This window comes from Hipposideros armiger, unplaced genomic scaffold, assembly GCF_001890085.2.
Source record: "Hipposideros armiger isolate ML-2016 unplaced genomic scaffold, ASM189008v1 scaffold_208, whole genome shotgun sequence".
NCBI classification, from domain to species: Eukaryota; Metazoa; Chordata; class Mammalia; order Chiroptera; family Hipposideridae; genus Hipposideros; species Hipposideros armiger.
This window is the reverse complement of record NW_017731558.1, coordinates 1,210,480-1,236,213: the sequence shown is the minus strand read 5'-3', so window position 1 is coordinate 1,236,213 and position 25,734 is coordinate 1,210,480. Positions and strand designations below refer to the sequence as shown.

Here is a 25,734-nt window from a genome sequence, read left to right as displayed (position 1 = left end):
ATACAGGAGTATGACAGCTATGTTCTAGCAGCTGCCAGAACATTGGAACTTCCTATGGCAGGAAACAAAACCATGGAGCCTGGCCACCTCCCCTCACCCTCCCAGAATTTGCCTCCCTGCACCCTTCCAGAGCTAGGTGTGAGCCCCAGAAGAAACTGTAGCAGTGAGTGTCGGGTTTAAAGAGGAGATTATCTACAGCTCTGAGAACTGGAGAGGCTATTCCTGAGTGGCAGATGCACACTGCGACTAATCCGAGTGACAACAGAGGAGATACAGAGGTGAGGCAGCTGCGGCCTGGTAGTTGCCATTACTTGGAGGAGAACAAAGCCAGAAACACACCAGCTGGCCTCTCCCAGCCCAGCCCACCTCACCTTTCACAGCTGATCGCAGCAGGGGCACCCAGGGCTGCTGAGGCACACAGCTCTGCATCTGGCTGCGGGGGCAGCACTGGGATTTCAAGGACTCAGAGCCCTATCACTCACCATATTCTCCCATGGGGGTTGGGCCCTGAGACCAAGGCAACCTGGTCACAGAGGAGACACTCCCCTCTCCAGGGAATCTTCCACAGCGAGAAGCCAAAACAGGGCAAGAGAAAATGAAACACTCCAGCGCTACCTAGTGGAAAACAAAACAAAGACCTTTGTGTATCATCTTGTTGCAGAGCTCATTCCCATAAATGTCCAGGAGGAGAATTAATTCATTAATTGCCATGAACAACCAAAGTACCAAGGCAGTTCACAAAGAAAATAAAATCTCTAGAAAATAGAGACATGGAAGTATGGACTTAAATGACAGGGAATTCAAGATTGCCATCCTGAAAAAACTCCATGAGATGCAAGGAAACTCAGATATACAGTTTAATGAACTCAGAAATAAAATCAATGAACAAATACTTTACCGAAGAGACTGAAACTTTAAAAAAGAACCAAGTAGAAATTCTGAAGCTGAAGAACTCAATAGAAGAGATGAAGAATGAAATAGCGAGCTTAGGAAATACAGCTGACTGGATGGAGGAAAGAATTTGGGATATTAAAGATGGAAATCTGGAAATGATGCAGAGAGTTAAAAGAAATGAAATAACTCTACAAGAACTATCTTACTCCATCAGCAAGCAATATAAGAATAATGGGTACACCAGAAGGAGAAGAGAGGGAGAAGGGAACAGAGAGCCTATTCAAACAAATAGTCAGTGAGAACTTCTCAAACTTGTGGAAAGAACAGAATCTTTGAATCCAAGAAGCAAATAGAATCCTAATTATCTCAATTCAAAAAGGCCTCCTCCAAGGCACATTGTATTAAAACTGTCAAAAATTAATGACAAAGAATTTTCAAGGCAGCCAGGGAAAAGAAGATGGTAACTTATAAAGGGAATCCCATTAGATTATCATTAGATTTTTAGCAGAAACCACAAGCCAGGAAGTAGTGGAATCAAATATTCAAACTGTTGAAAGGGAGAAATTACCATCCAAGAATAATGTATCTAGCAAAGTTATCCTTTAGATATGAAGGAGTAATAAAGACCTTTCCAGACATACAGAAGCTGAGGGACTTTTCCCCCACAAGGCCTGCATTACAGGAAACACTGAAGGTTATTCTACCTGAAACAAAACAAAACAATAACAACAACAAAAAGAATACAAAACTGTGAGTAAGGTGACTAACAAACAGACAGAAGCAGAAAATTACAACCCCTATTCAGAATAGGGCACTATACACTTAAATATAACATAAAGGTGAAAGGAGGTAAAAACATAAAAAAGAAAAAGAGAAGAAGACAATTGCTACTGCAACTAAAAAATTAACTCTCAGCATAAATAGCAATAATTTGTGACAACGAAAACATAAAAGAGGACTGGGTAAAGGTCCGAATTTGAAAAGAGGAATGGAGGTAAGATGCATGTATAAGAAAAAGCACTACTCCATATATGAAACTTTCTTCTACATAAACTTAATGGTAACCACAAAAAAGAAATCCAGAACTGAGACACATAACATTAAAAAAAAAAAAAGAGGAAACAGGAAAAAATCACAGAAGACCAACAATCTAGAATAACTGACAGAAAACACAAGGGCAAAGAAACAATGGAGACACCTAGCTACCAGAAAACAAAAGATAAAATGGCTGTAGGAAATCCTTATATATCAATAATCACCCTAAATGTGAATGGTTTGAACTCACCAATAAAACAGCCCAGAGCAGCAGATTGCATGAAGAATCAAAACCTAAGCATACATTGCCTTTAAAAGACATATTTCAGATGCAAGAACAAATACAGAGTCAAAGTAATAGGTGGATAAATGATACTCCACGCACATGGCATCCAGAAAAAAGCGAGTATAGCCATGTTTATATCTGAGGAAACAGACTTCAGGATAAAAAGGTAACAAGAGACAAAGATGGACATCTCACAATGATAAAGGGGACAATCCAACAAAAGACATAACACTTATCTATCTATCTATCTATCTATCTATCTATCTATCTATCTATCTATCTATCTATATATATATATATATACACACACACACACACACACATACACTCCCAGTCAGGGAGCTCCAAAGTATACGAAGCAACTAGTAATAGAACTAAAAGAAGAAACTAACAAAAAGCACAATTATCCTAGGGGACCTGAACATTTCATTGACAGCTATGAATAGATCATCCAAATATAAAATTAATAAGGAAATATCAGCCTTAAATGACACTTAGACCAAATGGACGTAATCGACATTTACAGAGCTCTTTAACCCTGAATACCATGTTATACATTTTTTAGTGCACTTGAAACATTTTCAAGGATAGACCTCATGTTGGGATCAAAACTAGACTCCACAAATTTAATAAGATTGAAATCATACCAGGCATATTCTCCAACCACAATGCTTTGAAAGTGGAAATCAACTGCAAAAAGAAAGCGAGAAAAAACACAAATATATGGAGATTAAACAGCATGCTACTAAAGCACGGATAAAAAGGAGAAATGAAAAGAGATGAAGAGATACATACAAACAAATGAGAGTGAAAATAAAACATATCAAAACTTTTGGGATGCTGCAAAAGCGGCAATAAGATGGAAATTTATATCATTACAGGCCTATCTCAAGAAACAAGAAATATCCCATATAAACAACCTAACATTACATCTTACTAGAAAAAGAAGAACAGATGAAACCCAAAGTCATCAGTAGGAAGGAAATAATAAAAATTAGAGCAGAATTAAATGAAATAAAGAACAAAAAGACAATAAAAAAATTAAAGCAACAAAAAACTGGCTCTTTGAAGAGACAAATAAAACTGACAAATCCTTGGTTAGGCTCACTATGGAGAAAAGAGAAAAGACACAAAGTTAGAAATAAAAGAGAAGTTATGATAGATACCACAGAAATACAAAGGATCATACAAGAGTACTATAAAGGACTATATGTCACCAAATTCAATAACTTAGAAGAAATGGGCAAGTTCTTAGAAACATATAGCCTTCCTAGACTGAATCACAAAGAATTGGAAAACCTAAATAGACCAATCAGCAGTAAGGAAATTGAAATAAATCATCCAAAACTTCCCTATAAGCAAAAGTCCAGGACCAGATGGCTTTACTAGTGTATACTATCAAACATTCAAAGATGAGTTAATCCGTGTCCTTCTCAAACTTTTACAAAAAAAACTGAAGAAGAGGCAATACTTCCTAATTCATTTTATGAGGCCAACATTACCCTGATACCAAAACCTGGTAAGGATAACACCAAAAAAATCCAAAACTACAGACCAATATCTCTCATGAATACAGGTGCAAAAATCCTAAACAAAATACTATCAAATTGAATACAACAATACATTAAAAGGATTATACATCACTGTCAAGTAGGATTCATTCCATGGGCACAAGAATGGTTCATTATATGCAAATTGATCAGATTGATACACCGCATAAACAAAATAAAGTTTAAAAATCATTTGATCATATCAATAGATGCAGAAAAAGCATTTGACAAGATACAACATCCATTTATGATTAAAATACTTAATAAAATGGGTATAGAAGGAAAGTACCTCAATATAATAAAGACCATATATGACAAACCCTCAACTAATATCATACTTAATGGTGAAAAACTAAAAGCTTTTCCTCCAAGATCAGGAACACGACAGGGATGACTCCCGCCCCAACCCCCATCACCACTGTTATTCAACATAGTATTGGAAGTCCTAGCCAGAGCAATCAGGCAAGAGAAAGAAATAAAAGGCATCCAAATTGGGAATAAAGAAGTCAAATTGTCACTTTTTGCAGAAGTCGTGATTCTTTATATATACTCATAAAACCCTAAAGACCCCACTAAAAACCTATTGGAAACAATAAACCAATACAGTAAAGTTGCAGCATACAAAAATCAATGTATAAAAATTCATCTCATTCCTATATTAACAATGGAAATTTCAGGAAAAGCAATTTAAAAAAACTCAAACCAATTCCTTTTGCAATTGCAACAACAAAAAATACCTAGGAATAAACTTAACAAAGGATGTGAAGGACCTATACCTATAGGTGGAAATTATAAGACATTATTAAAAGATATTGAAGAAGACACAAAGAAATGGAAAGATATTTCATGTTCATGAATTGGAAGAATCAACATAGTTAAAATGGCCATATTACCCAAAGCAATATATAGATTTAATGCAATCCCCACCAAATCCCAATGACATTTTTTAAAGAAATAGAACAAAAAGATCATCAGATTTGTATGGAATCAGAGAAGACCCCAAATATCCAAAGCAATCCTGAGTAAAAAGAACAAGGCTGGAGGTATTCAAATTATACTGGAAAGCAACAATAATCAAAACGGTGTGTTGGCAGAGAAACAGACACAGAGAGCTATGGAACACAATTGGGAACTTATAAATGAACCCACATATATATGTACAAATAATTTTCAACAAAGGAGCCAAAAACATAAAATGGAGAAAAGAAAACCTCTTCAATAAATGGTGCTGGGAAAATTGGAAAGCGATGTGCAAAAAGAATGAAACTAGAGAGCTTCACCATATGCCAAAATTAACTCAAAATGGATCAAACACCTAAATATAAGACCTGAAACAATAAACTGCATAGAAGAAAGCATAGGTACTAAACTTATGGTCCTTGGGTTCAAAGAGGATTTTATAAATTTGACATTAAAAGTAGGGGAAGTAAAAGCAAAAATAAATGAATGGAACTATATAAAACTAAAAAGCTTCTGCACAGCAAAAGAAGCCATCAACAAAACAAAGAGACAACCAACCGAATGGGAGAAGATATTTGCAAACAACACTTCTGATTAGGGGCTAATATCCAAAATATATTTTAAAAAAACTCATACAACTAAACAACAAAAAAACAAACAATCCAATTGAAAATTTGGCCGAGGACCTGTAGAGACACTTCTCTCAAGAAGATATACAAACGACCAACAGATACTTGTAAAAATGCACAGCTTCACCAGTCGTTAGGGCAATGCAAATCAAAACCACAATGAGATACCACCACACTTGTTAGAATGGTTGTTATCAACAAGACAAATAATAACAAGTATTGGAAAGGCTGTGGAGAAAAAGGAACCCTCATACACTTAGTGGGAATGTATGTTGGTATAGCCGCTATGGAAAACAGTATGGAGGTTTCTCAAAATATTAAGAATAGAATTACCATGAACCAGCAATCTCTCTTCTGGGTATCTACCCCCAAAATCTGAAAACGTTTATCCAGAAAGATATAAGTACCCCTATGTTCATTGCAGCATTCATTATTCACAGTGGCCAAAGCATGGAAACAATCTAAGTGTCTTTCGATAGATGATTAGATAATGATGTTGCAGTATATATACACAATGGAATACTACTCTGCCATAAGAAAAGATGAAATGGTGCCATTTGCGACATCATGGATGGATCTTGAGATTATAATGCTAAGCGAAGTAAGTCAGACAGAAAAAGTCGAGAACCATATGACTGCACTCATGTGGGATATAAAACTGAAAACAGCAAATGAACATGACAAAGAAACAAAAAACTCATAGGCACAGACAGCAGTTTAGTGGTTTCCAGAGGGTTAGGGGTTGGTGGTTGGTAGAAGAAGGTAAAGGGGGTCAAATATATGGTGACAGAAGGAAATTGACTTTGGGTGGTGAACGCACAATGCAGTATATAGGTGATGTATTATAGAATTGTGTACTTGAAACCTACATAGTTTTATTAACCAATGTCACCCCAATAAATTAAATTAAAACAAAACAAAAAACTATAGATATTTGCCCTTGCTCTTTTTATGCAGAAGAGATTGTGTTTTCCTCCTGAAGCTTGACTTCCTTATGAAAGAGGCACCCAAGTGGTATTTGCAGCCCAATTCAGTGCTTTTGATTTGAATTCTCCCAGAGATGGAAAGCCTGCCAGTGGGGTGTGTGCATGGCAAGTTGTCACCTACCTTGCCTGGTATGGAGAATGAGGCAATCAAGGGAGTGAGGAGAGAAAGATGGGTGAATTGCAGAGTAGATGAGGACCCAGGCATCAGGATCTAAGGGCTTAGAATGCACTAGGGAGTCCCTTTTATGTAGAGCCCAGTATATTAGTAATTAGTTAATAATGATTTTTATTGAGCCCTATCCTTTTATCAGCAACTATTCAATGCACCTCACACTGTGGCTCTCACCTCACTTGAAATTGTTTCATTTCAAAAACCACTGAGTGAAGCGTTTTACCTTCTGACCATCCATAGTCTCCTGTTCTTCTACCTTGCATGTTCAACTGCTCTTGCTATGACTGTTTTTTGACTTCATCAGGATTTATCCACTGATAGCGCTCCCTTTGCTCTATCTTCTCCCCTTCACCACTATCCAGATTGTCCATGGCTCATTGCTCAATAATATTCTGGGTAATTTTCTAATTTTCTGAAACCTGTATCTTTTTGTCATATTGTTCTGGCAAAACCCTAAACCTAGTGAATGTAGATATTCATGTATTGTGTGTAACTGTGAGACAATGGAGAGTCATTCAGTTGGGCTCTCGAATCTTCAGCATTCCAGTCGTGTTTATCTGATCACTGTGTTCTACCACTCTCTTCAATGATACATCAGAACTTCTCTACACTTTTCAGTCTTCTAGTCTCGTATCTCCCAGCCCTACTCAGTTGATGGCCTCACCCCTTCTTTCATCAGAAAGTACATGGATCCAGTGGGAACTTCCTCAGCTTCCCACCGCCATACTGGCAAGGGGACCTGCCTCTGCATTGCAGTCAACTTGTATTCTCAGTCTTTTGCTCATTTTTCCTGTTCACAGCCATATTTCTCAAACAGATGTTTGCATGTTCTCTCTTCATTTCCTTAAGTGTTACTTAGTTCTTGATCTCCTTCAAACTGCATTCTGTCTACATTGTGACACCAGGGCATCATTTGCTGAGGTCATGAAAGACCACCTGTGAGCATTCTTTAGTTCCCCTCTCACTTTCTGGCTAACTCCTCTTCTGCCAGGACTTCCAGTGGGGGTGGCCTTCAGCCTCATCCTTGGCTCCCTGTTTCCCCCCTTAATCTACAGTTTGAACTCTCTTTCTTAATGACCTCATCTATGTGATGGCTTTAGTAATAGGTTATAAGCAAATCACTCCCAAGTGTTATATACAGTTCAGACTTTCATCTGGTCCGCAACTCCTACTCATTTGAAATTTCCTGTGGAATATCTTAAAATATCCTCAGAAACCTAAACGCTATACATGACACCTTCTTCTCCCTTAACCTTCAAATCTCAACCATCATATTCAAGTCATTACCAACGCCAGTTGATTTTACCACCTAATACTTCCTGACTCTATTTCCTCCCAACTCTGTTGTCAGGGCCCTAATATAATGCAGCAGCATCTTTTATTTTAAAAAAACTTCGAGATATTGAGATAATTTTAGATTTACATGAATTTTAAGAAATAATAGAGACAGATCCTGTGTACCTTTTACCCAGTTTATTCCAATGGCAACATCTTGCAACACAATAGTACAATATCACAACCAGGATATTAACATTGATACAACCAAGATACGGATTATCATCATGATAAGGATGCTTCCTGTTGTCCTTTTTTTTCTTTTTAACAAAAAAAAATCTTTAGAACAGTTTAGGTTCACAGAAAATTTGAACAAATGGTACAGAGATTTCCCATATATCCCCCCCACACACATGTAAAGACTCCCCAATTATCAACATCCACTCCTCTCACCCCAGAGTATATTTGTTACATCTGATGAACCTACATTGACACAATAATCATCCAAAGTCCACAGTTTACATTAGGCTTCCCTCTTGGTGTTATACATTTTATCTATTTGGTCAAATATATAATGACATGTATCCATTATAATGGATAGGATCACACAGAGTATTTTCACTGCCCTACCTCTGTGCTCTGCTTATTCATCTCTCTCTCTGACCATACTCTGGAAACCACTGATCTTTTTACTGTATCCATAGTTTTGCCTTTTCCAGAATGTCATACTCATATATTTGGGATCATATAACATGTAGCTTTTCCAGATTGGCCTCTTTCACTTAGTAATATTCATGTAAGATTCCTCCATGTGTTTTTATGGATTGATAGCTCATTTCTTCTTAATGCTGAATAATACTTCATTGTCTGGATGTGTCACAGTTTATTTATTAGTTTACCTGCTGAAGGACATTTTCTTATCAAATGGTCAGTTGGCCACACCGTTAGTATTTTCTTTTGACCACACTTTCTCATTTTTTACAATATAGATAGGCTGAAAGCTTTCCAAATCTTTAATTTGTTTTCTTTTTTGCTTAACAATTCTGTCTTTGAGTCATTTCTCTTTTTTAACATTGTACTATAGCAGTCAGGAGGAGCCAAGTTGTACCTTCAATACTCTGCTCAGGAAGAGCTTCAGCTAAATATCCCATTTCATCACTTGCAAGTTCTACCTTCCACAAAACACTAGAACATGAACAGAGTTCAGCTAAGTTTTTGCCACTTTATAACAAGGATCACCTTTCCTCCAGTTTCCAACAATCATGCTCCTCATTTCCATCTTAGACATCACCAAAATGATCTTTATTTCTGCCAACATTGTGTTCAGGATGACGTAGGTATTCTTGAAGACATCTAAGGCTCTCTCTACAGCTTTCCTCTTTTCTTTCTGAGCTCTCACCAGAATTCTCCTTAATAGTTTGTTCAAGGCAATGTAGATTTTTTTTCTATCATGTATCTTGGAACTCTTTTAGTCTCTATCAATTATCCAGTTATAAGTGCTTCCATATTCTTAGTTTTTGTTTTATTTTTTTACAGCAGCACTCAACTTCTCAGTACCAATTTCTTAGTCCATTAGGGCTGATATAACAGAATACCATAGACTGCATGGCTTAAACAAACATTTATTTCTCACAGTTGTCGAGGCTAGGGGGTTCAAGATCAAGGCACTGACAGGTTTGGTGTCTGGTGAGGACCTATTTGCTGGTGCATAGGTGGTCATACTCTTGCTCCTTATTATCATCACATTGGGGTTAGAATTTCAACATACAAATTGGGGTGAGGGGGCATAAACATTCACTCTACAGCACAATGTAATATTTTTTTAGAAATTTATTTAAAACATATTTATAAAATAAACAGTGTAGCAACAGAAACAGGGGACAAATAAGTATTCAAAGCTCTCAGAATCTTACCTTTATTCCTACAAATCTATTTGGTGATCTTCAGTTTAACTGTGTTCTGGTGACTTAGCTCCTATTAAGTCTTCACTTTCTTGTGATCATTAACTAGTCACCTCTGCTTAAAATTTAAAAAATTGGATGTTGGAAAAGATGTATTTTATGGTATGGTTCAGGATTACAGGTATTTCTTCATTAATTTAAAGGAAATGAACATACCCCAAAATGTAAACTTGTTGAATATGTCACTAATCTAAAAGTTTGAAAACCTTTCTGTGCATTATACTTGGCAACATGCATTGTTATTTCACATCACTTATCTACGGCCCGACTCACTCTTTCTCTGCAAAAAAAGAGAGCAAACAACCTGTGTCCCTTCATAGTTATCAATGGTTTATTGAGACATCTCTGCTCAGAATTGTTTGTTCCTCACTCACAGTTCTATTTCAGATTACTTTTCAATAATTTGAGAACACTAATGCATTATTTATAACACTAACTTTGTTTTGTCCTGTGGACAAGGGAAAATAAATGTTTAAAATAGTGCTTGTGATATCTTCTTAGTCACATTCATTACCAAATCAAGCAAAAATGTTAATAAAACTCTGTTAAAGTGTTTTTCTTGATCCATTTTATTTTATTTATTTATTTATTTATTTATTTATTTATTTATTTATTTATTTTAGCTGAGCCATCCTGCCACCTGTTGGCAGCTCAGCGGCAGCTCAGCTCGGGCCATGAATGGAACCAGCAACCCTGTTGCTCAGAGTTCGCACTCTTGAATGAGCTCTTAACCAACTGAGCCAATCAGTCGGCCTCTTGATCCATTTTAGACACAATTCTATTACATGGAAGCAATCATTTGATTCATTCATTAACATTTTACAACCATTTACTAATTGCCTAACATTCTTCAGATATCATATTAGGCCTAGTAGGAAGGATAAAGGAAAAACTACAATCTACCAGTTTCAGTCTAACAGCACTGTACAACTGTACAACTTTCTGCAATGATGGAAGTGTTCTCCTTCTGTGCTAATTAATATGGCAGCCACTGGCACATGTGGCTATTAAATGCTTGACATGGAACTAGTATATCTGTGGAACTGAAATGTTAATTTAATTTTTCTTAACAGCTTTATTGAGAAATAATTCATAACACCATACATTTCACCCATTTAAAGTATACAATTCAATGGTTCTCAGTGTATTCTGAGTTGTGCAGTCAATTTTGAATATTTTCATCACCCCACAAGAAACCTGATATTAGTTAACAGTAACTCCCAAATTCCCACAATTTCCTCAGCCCTAGGTAGCCACTAATCTTTCTGTTTCCATAGATTTGACTATTTTGTACTTTTCATATAAGTAGAATCACAATGTGTAATCTTTTGTGACTAATTTAATTTTAGTTTATTTAAATTCAATAGCCACATATGGCTAGTGGTTACCATAAGAAGCAAGTGAACTAAAAGGCCAAATACAGATGCTTAAGGAATCCTGAAGACTGAGGAGGAGATAATTCTGCAAAAGAGACATGTAGAAAACAAGTCAGAGAGATTGGAGATGAACCCAGACAAAGCTTAGCGGTAAGACAGTTCCTGAAGGGTAGGATGGTTAACAGTACTAAGTAATATAGAAGGGTCAAGGAAAGGATCTCAGTGTAGTGATAGGATAAGAATCCTGATGACAGAGGGCACTAGAATATCATTGGTGGTTGGTGAAAAAGTGTAGGCAGCTTGGCGCTTACATATCATTTAGAGATAGAGGGAAGGAAGAAAATTTCAGTATAGTTTGAGAGGGGTGTCGGGATTGATGGAGATTTTGTTTTGTTGCAATTAATAGTTTTAGTTGAGGCACAAGCCTATATGTAGGCAGAAGACAAGGATTTAGTGGACTTGAAGAGATTCAAGATGATTGAGCAGGGTTCTGGAGGATGTGAGTTAAGGTATGGCCAAGGTCATTCGCATAGGAGTAAGCCCTGCTAAGAAAGATGGACATTGTGTTTCTCAGAGGCAGGAGTAAGTGGAGAAAAAGCAGGTGAAGATACAGAGGAGTTGCTACATAGAAAGGAAGGGAACTAAAGGAACTCATATACTTAAGGAAAGTAGGAACAAGTCCTTCTGAGGGTAAAGTTTGGTTCCTTCAACCTATACTGTGATTATATGTGGAAAGGGAGTACTCAGAATTTCTCCAGAGGGGCTAGGAATGTGGGAGGTGGGAGTATCTATTGCTTATAGGTGTTGCTGTCCAAATGAATGTGTTTCCTAAAAAGGACAGACATTTTCAGGTACATTAAGCCACATGAGGTCCAGAGATCTAGAGGTGTCAATTTTCACTTACTAAAAAGTGAAAATTAACTAAAAGTTTACATCTGAGATTTTCAAAATTGAAGTGTACCTCCATCAGCTCATTCATCCATCCTCCCTCCCTTCTTTCTTTCCTTTCTTCCTGCTTTCTTTTTTTCCCATCAATTCTTCTTACACTTTGTAGAAAACAACATACCCTCTTTCTTTGCCCTACAATGAAAAAAAGATACAAAACACAAAACTTGGGGGAAATCCAATATTAATCCATATTGTAATGACTACAGAATTTCATGTTATGAGTTGTAATAAAACTCCAGTATTTTCTTTTCCTCCCCTGATGTTATAACATTGGAAGAGCCAGGAAGTGTTCTGAAAATCCCAAAAGAAAGTAAGTATGCAAATATAAGTGGAAAATGTACTAATTAGTTGATACTGAATTAATAACATTGCTTTAGAGCAAGATTTCTGTAGAAGTTTTAGAAATTAAAGCCAACTTTTGTGGTATTCTCAATATGTAAAAATATTTATGTTTTTATTTATTCTAGGCTTTTAAAACCAAGGATGGATATCTTGTAGTTGGAGCAGGAAATAACCAGCAGTTTGCTACTGTGTGCAAGGTAATTTGTAGTCATTGGGATGGGTGGATGATACATGCAATGACTCATTTATTTTCAAGCCAGGAAGGTTAAATTTTGCCTAGAAAGGTGTTGGTAAGTCTATAACTAGCTCAGGACCCCCTGTGTTAGCACTTAAATTAGTGCAATTTTCATACTTAGAAAAGCTAAGTACAGGGTCTGAATCAGCACTCTGACTCACTTACTTACTTACTTACTTACTTACTTACTTACTTACTTTATTTATTTATTTATTTATTGTATTTGTCTGTATTTTTGAAATAAAGAATCAGAGTAACTTAAATTATCCTAAAACTTGACCTGTCTATCAGTTCAGACAAAAAGGCAATGAAAAAGAAAAAAAATTAAAGGGATTTTTACACCAGGATTTTTTTCCCTCCCTCCCTTCCTTTCACAACATGAGATCTAATTAGGCCCACATATAGTTAATCTACTACCAAATTTATTTTATGTATCACTAGAAATTTTTAAGAATTTAAAATTAGCTTTGTTTAATGAGCACCTTTCTGCAAAATTCATGTTTTAAGGTTTTAGTAAATAAAGTTATATCAGAAATGTTGCTCCTCAACAAGGCCTTAAAAAAGGCCTTGGAATCATTTAAAATAATTTTATGTTTGAGTATATTCTAATTTTTCGCATTGCTTAGACATTTAAAAAAATTTTGATGTTTTTGAATTTATCTGGACTTTTGGCCTTTTCTTTTAACTTAAGCCTTTCAGTTTAAGTTCACTTTTTCCAGTTATAATGCCAGGAATGTAATCTAGTTTTTAAAAAACATTGTTTTTCTTTTTCTTACCTGTAGGATAAGGCCTCACCTACTAAGGATGTTTTCTCTGATTGCGAGAGGTTAATTTTTTTGTACTAACCATACTACCATAAGCTTTTAGTTTTATTCAAGATGCCTGTGAGTTCCTTATTCGACCCTTATTTATTGCCGTTAACTTATTATGTACAAAAATTATTTATTACCATGCCTGTTTTGTATGAGAGTAGAACTAAAAACCACAGCAAAGGGGTGGTAAGTACCACAGAGAAGGTGACAAATGGAGATAGTTCCGATTGCGGGAAGAGCTATAACATCTGAGTTGGGAAAGATGGGAACTTTTATAATGGTGACTCTGAGTAAGTGTAGAGAAAATTGATTCAAACATTTGATCTTGGATCAAAGAGTCTTTATTATGAACGGTCAATGTTAAAAATATGAAACATACGGAAGCTGTTGCCTATGAAGTCATTTGCGTACTCTAGCTGCATAGATGCTATAAACGACTACAGATTTTCTTTGTGGGCCATATGTTTTGGAGTTTTCTCTCTCCAGAAGATGGAGGGAGGAGGGAAGAGAAATTATTGGTTGACATATTCTTCTTCACTGTTGAAAATAACTGTACTGATTTCTTTTTATTTTTGATTCATTACTGCTGATTAATTTGAAACTTTTGAACTTCCTCATAAATATCCACAAGAACATTTTTTGAAAAAAGAATTTCTCAAAGAAGAATATTTGCCATAAGTTTTAGTACTAAAATGTGACTTGTTGTCATGGTGTATTCTGACACATTGTTTAAAAAGGAGACTATCAGAGGCCCTTGGAGAATGGCATACTTGACCTTGTTTTTTCTATATGTGAGTTAGGAATGATAATCCCTATTATGAGCCATTAAGACAACATCTATAAAACTCCTTGGGATCCTCAGGAGAAAAGTTTTCTGAGTATAGGATTTTAATGTTATTTACATCATTTACTAGGCATCTTGAGCAATATTGCAATCTGATTTTTTTCAACCTTAATAATTATAACCTTACATGTAAACGTCCTAAAAACATTTTCACCTAAGAGAAATCATCTGTGTCCTTATTTTGTTGCAAAGTTCTCCGTGCTCCCATATATAGTGAGTGAGTTTACTCTAAGTATTTTTTATTCAGACTTATACTGAGAGGCTTGTCATTCAACCTGGACTTATAGAAGATGAGGTCCCCAGTTTCTTTGACAGTGAGCCCATCAAAATTGTTCTTTTGCCAAGTCAGGTCCATCATGAAAGAGGTCCACTCTACCTCCTGGGGAGAAATGTAGCAGTATTGTCTGCCACGAATGAGTAGAATTCACTTAAGTCTAATCTCTGCCCCAAATAGAATTTGATATACTGTTCACTAACAATTCTTGAGAAGGGGTCCTATTAGGGAGCTCTTACTGTAAGAGATTAGAGTGAGAGCAAGAGCATTGGGTTCAAAGCTTGGGGTTAAGAAAATCTTCTTGCATCTAAAGTGAACCTCGGTTTATAACAAATCTTATTTTATGGCCCTTAACATGATACAGAAGAGTAGGAAATGTGAGCATATGTGAGCTATTTTAAACTGATTGATGCCAAAAGTAATGGGTATTCCTATTTGAAGTACATTGATGTCCTTTTAAAAGTCATTTAGACTGAAAGTTTCTTTTATTGGTGGCAATATGCATTGGTTCTCAACTTCAGCATGTGTAGGAAATCTCCTTGAGCTCCATTCCCAAAGATTTTGACTTAGTATGTCTGAGATAGGGCACAAGAAGCTTCAATTTTAATAAGCATTGTAGTTGATTTCAGAGCAGGACATTATGTTCTGAGGACATTATAACAATTCCAAGTCATTCTGTAAGTCTTGAAACTAGTCAGATGACCTCTGGTATAGTACTTAATCTTTGCTAATCATCTGTGTCTTCATGATTAGATGAAGATTATAATATGTAACTATACTAATATATAGCTTTTGGGTTTTGTAAGAGATTAGATAAGTTCAATACTCAGTACAGCCCCGGCTCACAGTATGCACATAAAAATGGCATTTATAAAAATTAGGTGTGGAGATTCTAGCTCTGGGTGAGATTGAGTGGAGTAAACACACTTCTTATTTCTTCCACGGAACACAGTGTTAAAACCTGGACAGAATGCATTGGAGCATCTATAAGAGGTCTCTGAAAAGCAGAGAATTGGGGAAGAACCCCAGAATTTGAAGTACCTCTAAAAAGGCAGGAAGTTTTCCCGTTTTTTCCTCCAGTGTGAGCATGGCTATTCTGGAGCCTGAAACCTGGCAGTGGGCACCAGGGAATAGAGATGAGCTTCAGGAAGCACCCTTCATTCTTGGGTGAGCAGCATGAGAATGAGTTCTGAGGTCAGAGAGCATGTGGAAATCTTTGTTTTTCCATCTCCATTTCCTCACGGCTCAGCTCCCAAGAAACCCTGTAATGGTTGCAGCAGGTGAGCAGGAGCCAAACCTTTCTTCTTTGTCACTGAACTGGGATTCTAGGAGAGAGGAATAAGTCCTCGTTGTTTTATTCACTGTCCTCCCATGGCCTGTGCCCCAAAAGTATGCTGGGGAGTGAGGTAACTAAAGGGGAGCTGCAAGAAACTGAAAAGAGATTGAAGAGAGGGAAGAGCTTCGGAAAGTGATCCTTGAAATTGTTTGTGTACTCCTGCGATCACCCTGGAGCTGCTCATACACTAGTCCAATCCTAATCAACACACCAAAGATATTGAGAACTGAGTTAACAGATAGATGACTGCCCAGGCTGCTATATGACCATTAAATGGGGCACATGTGGGGCAGATTTGAATAGTACGGCAAAGACTTTGAAAACTGAACCAATACTAGAACCGAATCACACAGAAGGGTGGTTGGACTTTGCAGCATGGACCTAACCAGGTCAACTGCTTGCTAAAAACAATAACAACAAAAAATTTCTCTAGCATTTAAATAAGACTCAGAGGCTCATAATATAATATTCAAAATATCCAGGACACAATCCAAAATTACTCAGTATATGAAGAACCAGAACTTGCATGAGAAAAGACAATCAGTAAATATCAATGCCAAGATGACACAGATGTTGGAATTAATTTGCAAAAATTTAAAACAGCTATTATAAAAATTCTCCAACAAGCATCAGAGACACAGTTGAAATAAATGAAAAAGTAGGGGGTCTGGTCCCAGATGACAGTGTAGGGAGATCCTGACCTCACCTCTCCCATGAACACATTGAATCCATATCTACAGGCAGAGAAATCCCCTTTGAAGAAGAACTTTGGGCTGACTGAACACCTTCTGCACATGAGAGAGAGACCACATAGACACAAATGGGAGAGATGCAGGGTATCTGGGAACCCCAAATGCACTGATGTTAAGTAGGGAGGGATCACTGAAGGGCCCATGCACAGACTCACCCACCATGAGGAACAGCAAAAAAATCAGTGGTTTAAAAGGCACCTAAATCTATATGGGAAGGAAATCCATTTACTAACCATAGAACATTTTCCAAACAGGAAGGAGACTGTGGGAACTCTCTCCAATATCAGAGACACTGGAGAGCACCATTTGTTGTGCTCCCACATTTGTCATGCCCCCACTCCATCATTTGTCTGGGGTGGGAGCACGGCATGGGTAGAAGCACAATCCAGGTGCTCTAGGCACCTGGCAAAGGCCATCCCAGTGCGCTCCAGGCCCCAGGCCCACACCAGGACTGTGGCTTGCCCTTGGAACTCCCTGTAGCCCATGCCCCCTACAACTACAGCTCCCACCCCTGTGGAGTTTGTCTCCTGAACTCCCTGCAGTCTGATTCAGCACCAACTGGCTTACCAAGGTGGCTCTGGCTCAGCTTGCCCCCAGGACTCCTCACAGCCTGAGCCGTCCCCAACAAGGACCCAGTCAGTCCTTCAGTTGCCCCTGCGACTCCCTATGGCCCATGCTTTCTGCAGCTCCACCTCCAGCTTGCCTGTCACAGACACCTAGTACATGCATTTTACAAAGGGGAAGCTCCTACACAAGGCCAACTCTGCAAGACCAGGAGAGGTTGCTGTTTTGCCTAATTCAAAGAAACAAACACAGAGGAACAGCCAAAATGAGGAGACAAACATGTTCCAAGTGAACGAACAAAACAAAAACCCAGAAAAATAACTAAATGAAATGGAGACAAGCAATGTACCTAATAAGAGTTCAAAACATTGTTATAAAAATGCTCAACAAACTCAGGAAAATAATAGATGAACTCAGTGAGAGCTTTAACAAAGAGACAGAAAATATAAAAATGACGAATCAGAACTGAAGAATATAACAAGTGAAATGAAAAACAAACAAACAAGCAAAAAACAATAGAAGGAATCAATAGCAGATTAGATCATGCAGAAGACTGAATCAGCAACCTGGAAGACAAGGTAGTGGAAATATCACCCAATTGGACAACAAAAAGAAAAATGTTAAATAAGGATAGTTTAAAGAACCTCTGGGAGAATATCAAGCATACCAACATTCATATCATAGGGATCTCAGAAGAAGAAGAAAGGGACAGAAAAATCTACTTGAAGTATTAATGCCAGAAAACTTTCCTAACCTGGCAAATGAAACAAATGTTCAGATCCAGGAAGCACAGTCCCAAACAAGATGAAACCAAAGAGACCCACCCCGGTTAAAGATAAAGAGAGACTCTTAAAAGAAGCAAGAGGAAAGCAGTTAGTTACCTACAGGGAAGCTCCCATAAGACTGTCAGCTGACTTTTCAGCAGAAACATCACAGACAAGAAGGGAATGGCACAATATATTCAAAGTGATGAAAGGGGAAAATAACCTATAACCAAGAATACTCTACCCACAAGGTTATCATTCCTAATTGAAGGGGAGTCAGAGCGTTGTCCAGACAAGCAAAAGCTAAAGGAGTTCATCACCACTAAACTGGCATTACAAGAAATGAAAGGGACTCCTTCTAGTGAAAAAGAAAAGGCCAAAACTGAAACTAAGAAAATATAGGAATGAAAAAAAAATCATACACAAAGGCCATTTAGTATAGGTAGTGGATCAACCAATTAAAAATCTTGTATGAAGGTTAAAAGACAAAAGTAAGAGCATATGTATGTACAGTAATAAATTATGGGATACAGAGACACAAACAAGATGTAAAATATGACGTCAAAAATACAAACATGGGGGTGAGTAAAATATGTAGTGCTTCTAGGATGCACTTGAATTTAAGCAACCAGCAATGTAAAAACAGATTGTTGTAAACATAGCATGATATAGCTAAATCTCATGGTAACCACAAACCAAAAACCTATAATAGATACACCAAAAAGCATAAAGACAAAGATCCCAAACAAATCATTGAAAAAGTCATCAATGTACACAAAAGACAGGAAGAGAAGAAAGGAACAGAGAAGAACTATAAAAACAACTGGAGAACAATTAATAAAATATAAATAAGTACATGCCTAACCATAATTACTCTAAATGTAGAAGGACTAAATGCTCCAATCAAAGGTATAAAATGGCTAAATCAATAAAAACATAAGACCCGTGCATATTCTGCCTATAAGATACTGACTTCAGACTGAAAGTCACACAGACTTAAAGTGAAGGGATGAAAAAGGATATTTCATGCAAATAAAAGTGAAAAGAAAACTAGGGTAACAATCCTTATTTCAGACAAAATAGACTTTAAAACAGACTGTAACAAGAGACAAAGAAGGGCATCACATAAATCCAAAAGATTGTATAAGACTTGTAAACATGTATGCATCCAACATAATTACCCACATACATAAAACAAATGATTACAGACATAAAAAGAGAAATTGGTAGTAATACAATTATACTAGGAAACTTGACCACCTCACTTGTATCAATGGATAGATCATCCAGGCAGAAAATCAACAAGAAATCATGGCTTTAAAGGACACATTAGATCAGATGGAATTAATATATATCTGCAGACCATTTCACCCCAAAATAGCAGAACACATTCTTTTCAAGTGCACATGGAACATTTTCCAGGATGGATTGCATGTTAGGCCACAAAACAAGTATCAGTAAATTTAAAAAGATTTAAATCATATCAAGTATCTTCTCTGATCACAATAGTATGAAACTACAAATCAATTATAAGAAGAAAAACTGAAAAAAGTACAAGCAAATAGAGGCTAAACAACATGATGCTAAACCATCAATGGGTTAATGAAATCAAGGAGTAAATTAAAAAATATCTTGAGACAAATGAAAATGGAAACAGAATGATCCAAAATCTTTGGGACACAGCAAAAGCAGTTCTAAGAGGGAAATTCATAATGACACAGGCCCATTTCAAGAAACTTACAAGAAAAATATCAAATAAACAATCTAACCTTACACCTAAGAGAACTAAAAAAAGAACAGACAAAGCCCAAAGTGAGTAGAAGAGAGGAAATAATAAAGATTAGACCAGAAATAAATGAAATAGAGACTTATAAAAATAGAAAAGTTCAATGAAACTAAGACCTGGTTCTTTGAAAGATAAACATACAAAATAGATAAACTTTTAGCCAGACTCATCAAGAAATAAAAAGGGGGGGGACAATTAAGTAAAGGCAGAAATGAAAGAGGAGAAGTGAAAACGGACACCATAGAAATACAAAGGATTGCGAGAATACAATGAACAATTATACCCCAACAAATCGGACAACCTAATAGAAATGGATAAGTCCCTAGAAACATAAAATTCCAAAGTTGAATAAAAAAGAAACAGAAAATCTGAACAGACCGATTATTAGAAATGAAATTAAATCAATAACCAAAAACTTCTAACAAAAGTCCAAGATAAGATGGCTTCATAGGTGAATTCTACCAAACATTCAAAGATGAATTAATATCTATCCTTGTCAAACTATTCAAAAAATTGAAGAGGAGGGAAAACTTCCAAACTCATTCTACAAGGCCTGTGTTATCTTGATACCAAAACCAAACTATAAAAAAGAAAATTATAGGCCAATACCCCTCATGAACACAGAAGCAAAATTCCTCATTAAAATATTAGCAAACCGAATTCAGCAATAATTAAAAAGATCATACAACACAATCAAGTGGGATTCATTCTTGGGATGCAAGGTTGGTTCTGTATCTGCAAACCAATTAATGTGATACACCACATAAATAAAATGAAAGATAAAAATCATATATCATCTCAATTAGTGCAGAAAAAGTATTTGACAAAATTCAACATTCATTTATGATAAAAACTGTCAACAAATTGGTCTAGAAGAAACATAGCTCAGCATAATAAAGTCCATATATGACAACCCACAGCTAACATACTCAATGGTGAAAAGCTGGAATCTTTTTACCTAAAATCAGGAACAAGACAAGGATGCCCACTCTCACCATTCTTATTCAGCATAGTGGAAGTCCTAGCCACAGCAATTAGACAGTAAAAGGAAATAAAATGTATCCAAATCAGAAAGGAAGAAGTAAAATTGTCACTTTTTCCAGATGACATGATACTATATATGGAAAATCTTAAAGATTCCACCAAAAACCCATTAGAACTGATAAATGAATTCAGTAAAGTTTCAGAATACGAAATTCATATTCAGAAATCGGTTGCATTTCTATACACAAATATTATATCAAGCTCTCAGAAAGAGAAATTAAGAAAATGATCTCATTTACCATTTCATTAAAAAGAATAAAATACCTAGAAAGAAATTTTAATAAGAAGGTAAAAGACACCTGCACTCTGAAAAGTATTATATAAGACACTGAAGAAAAATATTGAAGGAGACAAAAGGAAATGGAAGGATATACCATTGTCATGGATTGGAAGAACTAATATTGTTAAAATGTATATAGTACCCAAAACAACCTCTAGATTCAATGTGATTCCTATCCAATTACCAGTGGCAGTTTTTGCAAAGCTAGAATAATCCTAATATTTATATGGAACCACAAAAACCCTGAATAGCTAAAGTAATCTTGAAAAAGTAGAAAGTTGAAGGTATCACACTACCTAATTTCAAACTATACTACAAGGCTATAGTACTCAAAATGGTATTGTTCTGACACAAAACAGATACTTAGATCAATGTAACATTATAGAGAGCCTAGAAATAAATCCACACTTTATATATGCAATGAATATAGACAAAAGAGGCAAAAATATATAATGGGGAAAAGACAGTCTCTTCAATAAATGGTGTTGGGAAAACCTGACAGATACATGTAAAACATGAAACTAGACCACTTTCTTCTACCATATACAAAAATGAATTCAAAATTCATTAGAGACTTAAATATAAGACCTAAAACCATAAAACTCCTAGAAGAAAACATAGGCAGTAAATTCTTTGACATAGGTCTTAGTAATCTTATTTTTTTTTTGATATGGCTCTTTGGGCAGAGGCAACAAAATAAAAAATAAACAAATGGGACTACATTCAAAAGCTTTTGCACAACAAAGGAAATAATCAACAAGATGAAAAGTGGGAGCTATCGAGTGGGAGATATTTGCAAATGATATACCTGATAAGGGGTTAATACCCAAAACTTATAAAGTATTCATACTCAACATCAAAAAAAAAAAAAGACCCAAAACATAAAAACCATCCAATGAAAAAAATGGGCAGAGGACCTGAGTAGACATTTCTTTAAAGAAGACATAAGACAACAGACACATGAAAAGATGCTCAGCATCACTTATTATTTGATTTGCAGGAAAATGCAAATCAAAACCACAATGAGATATGACCTCACACCTGTCAAAATGGCTATTTTCAAAATGACAACCTATAACAATTGCTGGCAAGGATGTGGAGAAAAGGGAACACTCAGGAACTGTTGGTGGGATTGCACATTGGTGTAGCCACTATGGAAAACATATGGAGATACCTCAAAAAATTGAAACTAGAACTATTGCATGACCCAGCAATTTGTTTTCTGGGTATTTATCTGAAGAAAATGAAAACAATAATTCAAAATGATGTATGCACACCAATATTCATTGCAGCATTGTTTACGAGAGCCAAGATATCAAAACAATCTTGGTATCCATCAATAGATGAATAAAGAAGATGTGGTATAAATATATACAATGGAATATTATTCACCCAACAAAAAAGTTTTGTTATTTGTGGCAACATGGATGGTCTAGAGCAGGTGTCGGCAAACTGTGGCTCGTGAGCCTCATGAGGCTCTTTGGGTATGTTTCATCTCAAAAGTTTGCCAACTCCTGGTCTAGAGAGTATTTTGTTAGGTGAAATAAGTTGGACAGAAAAAGCAAATATAAGATTTCCCTTTTATGTGGAATCTAAAAAGCAAAAAATGGAAAAACAAAATGAAACAGAAGCAAACTCATTGATGCAGAGAACAAATTGATAGTTGCCAGTAGTGAGGGGATTGGGAGATAGGCAATAAAGAGGAAGGGACTTACGTAGTACAAAGTTCCAGGTATCAAACAAATAAGTCATGGAGATACAATGTGCAGCATAGGGAATATAGTCAATAATATCATAATAACTGTATGATGACAGATAATTACTAGACTTATTATGGTGATCAGTTTATAATGTATATAAATGTTGAATCACTGTTTCCACTTGAAATTAATATAATATTGTATGTCAACTATAATTAAAAAGGAGTAAATGGAAAAGTAGAAATGTTCAATAAAGAAATAGAAGATATGAAGAACAAAATGGAAATTTTATAACTGAAAATACAGCAACTATATTAAAAAAGAAACCCTTGACTAGGTGAGCTTAATAGCACAATGGAGATGCAGAGGAAACGTTCAAGGAACTTGAAAATAGATAAATTATTCAAGCTGCACTATAGCAAGAGGAAACAATAGCCCCTTCCCCTAAAAATAAAAGAAGGAAAGAACAGATCTTTGGGGACCTGTTGGACAATAACAAAAATATTTATGTCATTGTAGTTCCAGAAGGAGAGGTGAAATAGTATATGCTGAAAAAATATTTGAAGAAGTAATGGCTGAAAATTTCCCAAATTTGGTGGAAGAGAAAAACCTACAGATTTAATAATTTCAGCCAACCTCAAATAGGATAAAACCCAAATACATCCATGGCCAAAACATCAAAATCTTACTGCTGAAAACTAAAGACCATGATCAAAATTTTTGAAATCACCTAGAGAAAAATGATGTATTAGCCATGGGGGAACACTGTCTCAACTCACTGAAGATTTTTTTGTCAGAAGCTACCAGCTCAGAGTGAAGTGGCACAATGTTGGAAGGGCTGAAAGGGTAGAACTTCCAACCCAGATTTCTACACCCAGTAGAAACAGCCCTAAGAAATGAAGGTTAAGTAAAGACATTGTCCCTTCTTTTCTCCTGACCTTCCTCTTTGCTATCCTTCTTTTTTGAATAAACACATGCTTTATTATTTCTCTAGGGGAAAATAGGATCTAGCTGGAATACTTCACATTTATTTAGTGTCTAATATATCAAGCACTTTCCATTTACATTGTTTCATTTTGTCCCAGGCAGCATTCTTTATTTATTATTTTTTAAATTTTATTTTTTTATATTAGTTTCTGGTGTGCAAAACAACATAATGATTAGCCATTCACACCCCTCACAAAGTGATAACCCCCACCCCTGAAGTCTACTACTCCTATGATGTGGTATATAGCTGTTACAATACCATTGACTATATTCCCTATGCTGTATTCCATATCCCATGACTATATATATATATATATATATATATATATATATATATATATGACATTCAGTATTATTATACTTCATTCATTATTGTAGCTTCAGGTGTACAGCACAGTGGTCAGGTATCTACACAATCTGTGAAGTGATCCCCCTGATAAGTCTAGTACCCATCTGACACCCTGCAGTCTTTACATTATTGATTATATTCCCCATACTGTATTTCACAACCCTGTGACTATTTTATCACTCCCAATTTGTACTTCCTAATCCCTTCACCTTCCCCCCCATCCTCCAACCCCCCTTCCATCTAGCAACCATCATTTATACAATGGAGTATTACTTAGCCATAAAAAGAGTGAAATCTTACCATTTGCAACAACATGGATGGACCTAGAGAGTATTATGCTAAGTGAAATAAGTCAGACTGAGAAAGACAAAATACCATGTGATCTCACTTACATGTGGAATCTAAAGGACAGAATAAACGAGCAAACAAAGCAGAAATAGAGTCACAGGCAGCACTCTTTAAAGTACGTAAAGAATAGTTATGATCGCAGCAAGTGAGGCAGGCTCCAGAATATTCTGAATGCCTGCATAGTTGAAGACAGACTTTGACCCACTACTTCACACCAACTGTTAAAGAGAAAAGAGGTCCAATTAGTCAAATTCAGAGCAGAATACATGAGGGCATCTCAGTTATTCTTAAGTGCAGTCACTGAGTAGTTGTTTATGTAGCTTATCGTGTATTCTGGGTGAGACCAGATTTATAAATTTAACCTGTGAGTTAGTGAAGGCACTTGCTTTTCCTTGAAGTGACTGGGTTTGATTCCTTGACAAGCCTTGAGGCCAATTCTGGGCTCAAGTGTGACAGGGTGGTTTTTAGAAAGGCACTGTATGTGTTGTCGCTTTGTAAAATGTGAGAGAGTAATGCTCTGTTTCTATTCCTGAAGGACATGAACTAGAGAAACATGTGACAAAGAAATAACCCCATTTGACATGCTCTCTTCACTCCAGGGATTGTCTTCACTCCTCTCTGCTCTGTAAACTGAGGAATGGATCATTTTATTTAACCTGGGAAACAAATGAAACCATTAAATGTTTATATTTAAGTAAATACATTAATAGAGGTAGCAAAGCTTTCTGTAGGCTGCACTCCCTACCCCTAGCCAATAAATGCTCCTTCTGACTTCCCAACACAACTGCCAAACTCTGCTTCCACACATTCTTTTTATTTATTTAAAAATAAATAAAGAAATAAATTATTTTTTAATTAGTTTCAGGTGTACAACACAGTGCAATACTTATACTTTTTACCCCTCAAAGTGACAACCTGCCTCCCCAATCCACCGCCCCCCATCATATTATACATATCTATTACAATTCCATTGACTCCAATCTCACACTGTACTCCACATTCCGTGATTATATATATATTAAATTATAGTTGACATACAATATTATACAACATCAGCTTCAGGTGTACAGTGCAGTGATCAAGCCTCTACCACATCCATGAAGCGGTCTCCCTAACAAGACATGTGACCATCTGACACCCTACAAAATATTTACAACATTATTAATTATATTCCCAAAACAGTCTTTCATATCCCTGTGGCAATATTGTTGTTACCTATTTATGCTGTCTAAACCCTTCTCCCTC

At 36.1% G+C, this 25,734-nt stretch overlaps 1 protein-coding gene across 5 annotated transcripts in view; it reads left to right on the top strand.

Moving 5' to 3' along the window:
• The window catches only part of SUGCT (succinyl-CoA:glutarate-CoA transferase), a 798,083-nt gene that overhangs the window by 300,500 nt on the left and 471,849 nt on the right, over nt 1–25,734 (top strand). For all 5 annotated transcript variants that reach the window (XM_019653837.1, XM_019653840.1, XM_019653838.1 and 2 more), the window contains one exon: nt 12,540–12,611. In XM_019653837.1, coding sequence (XP_019509382.1) covers nt 12,540–12,611 — 72 coding nt within the window. The remainder of the gene's footprint in view (nt 1–12,539; nt 12,612–25,734) is intronic.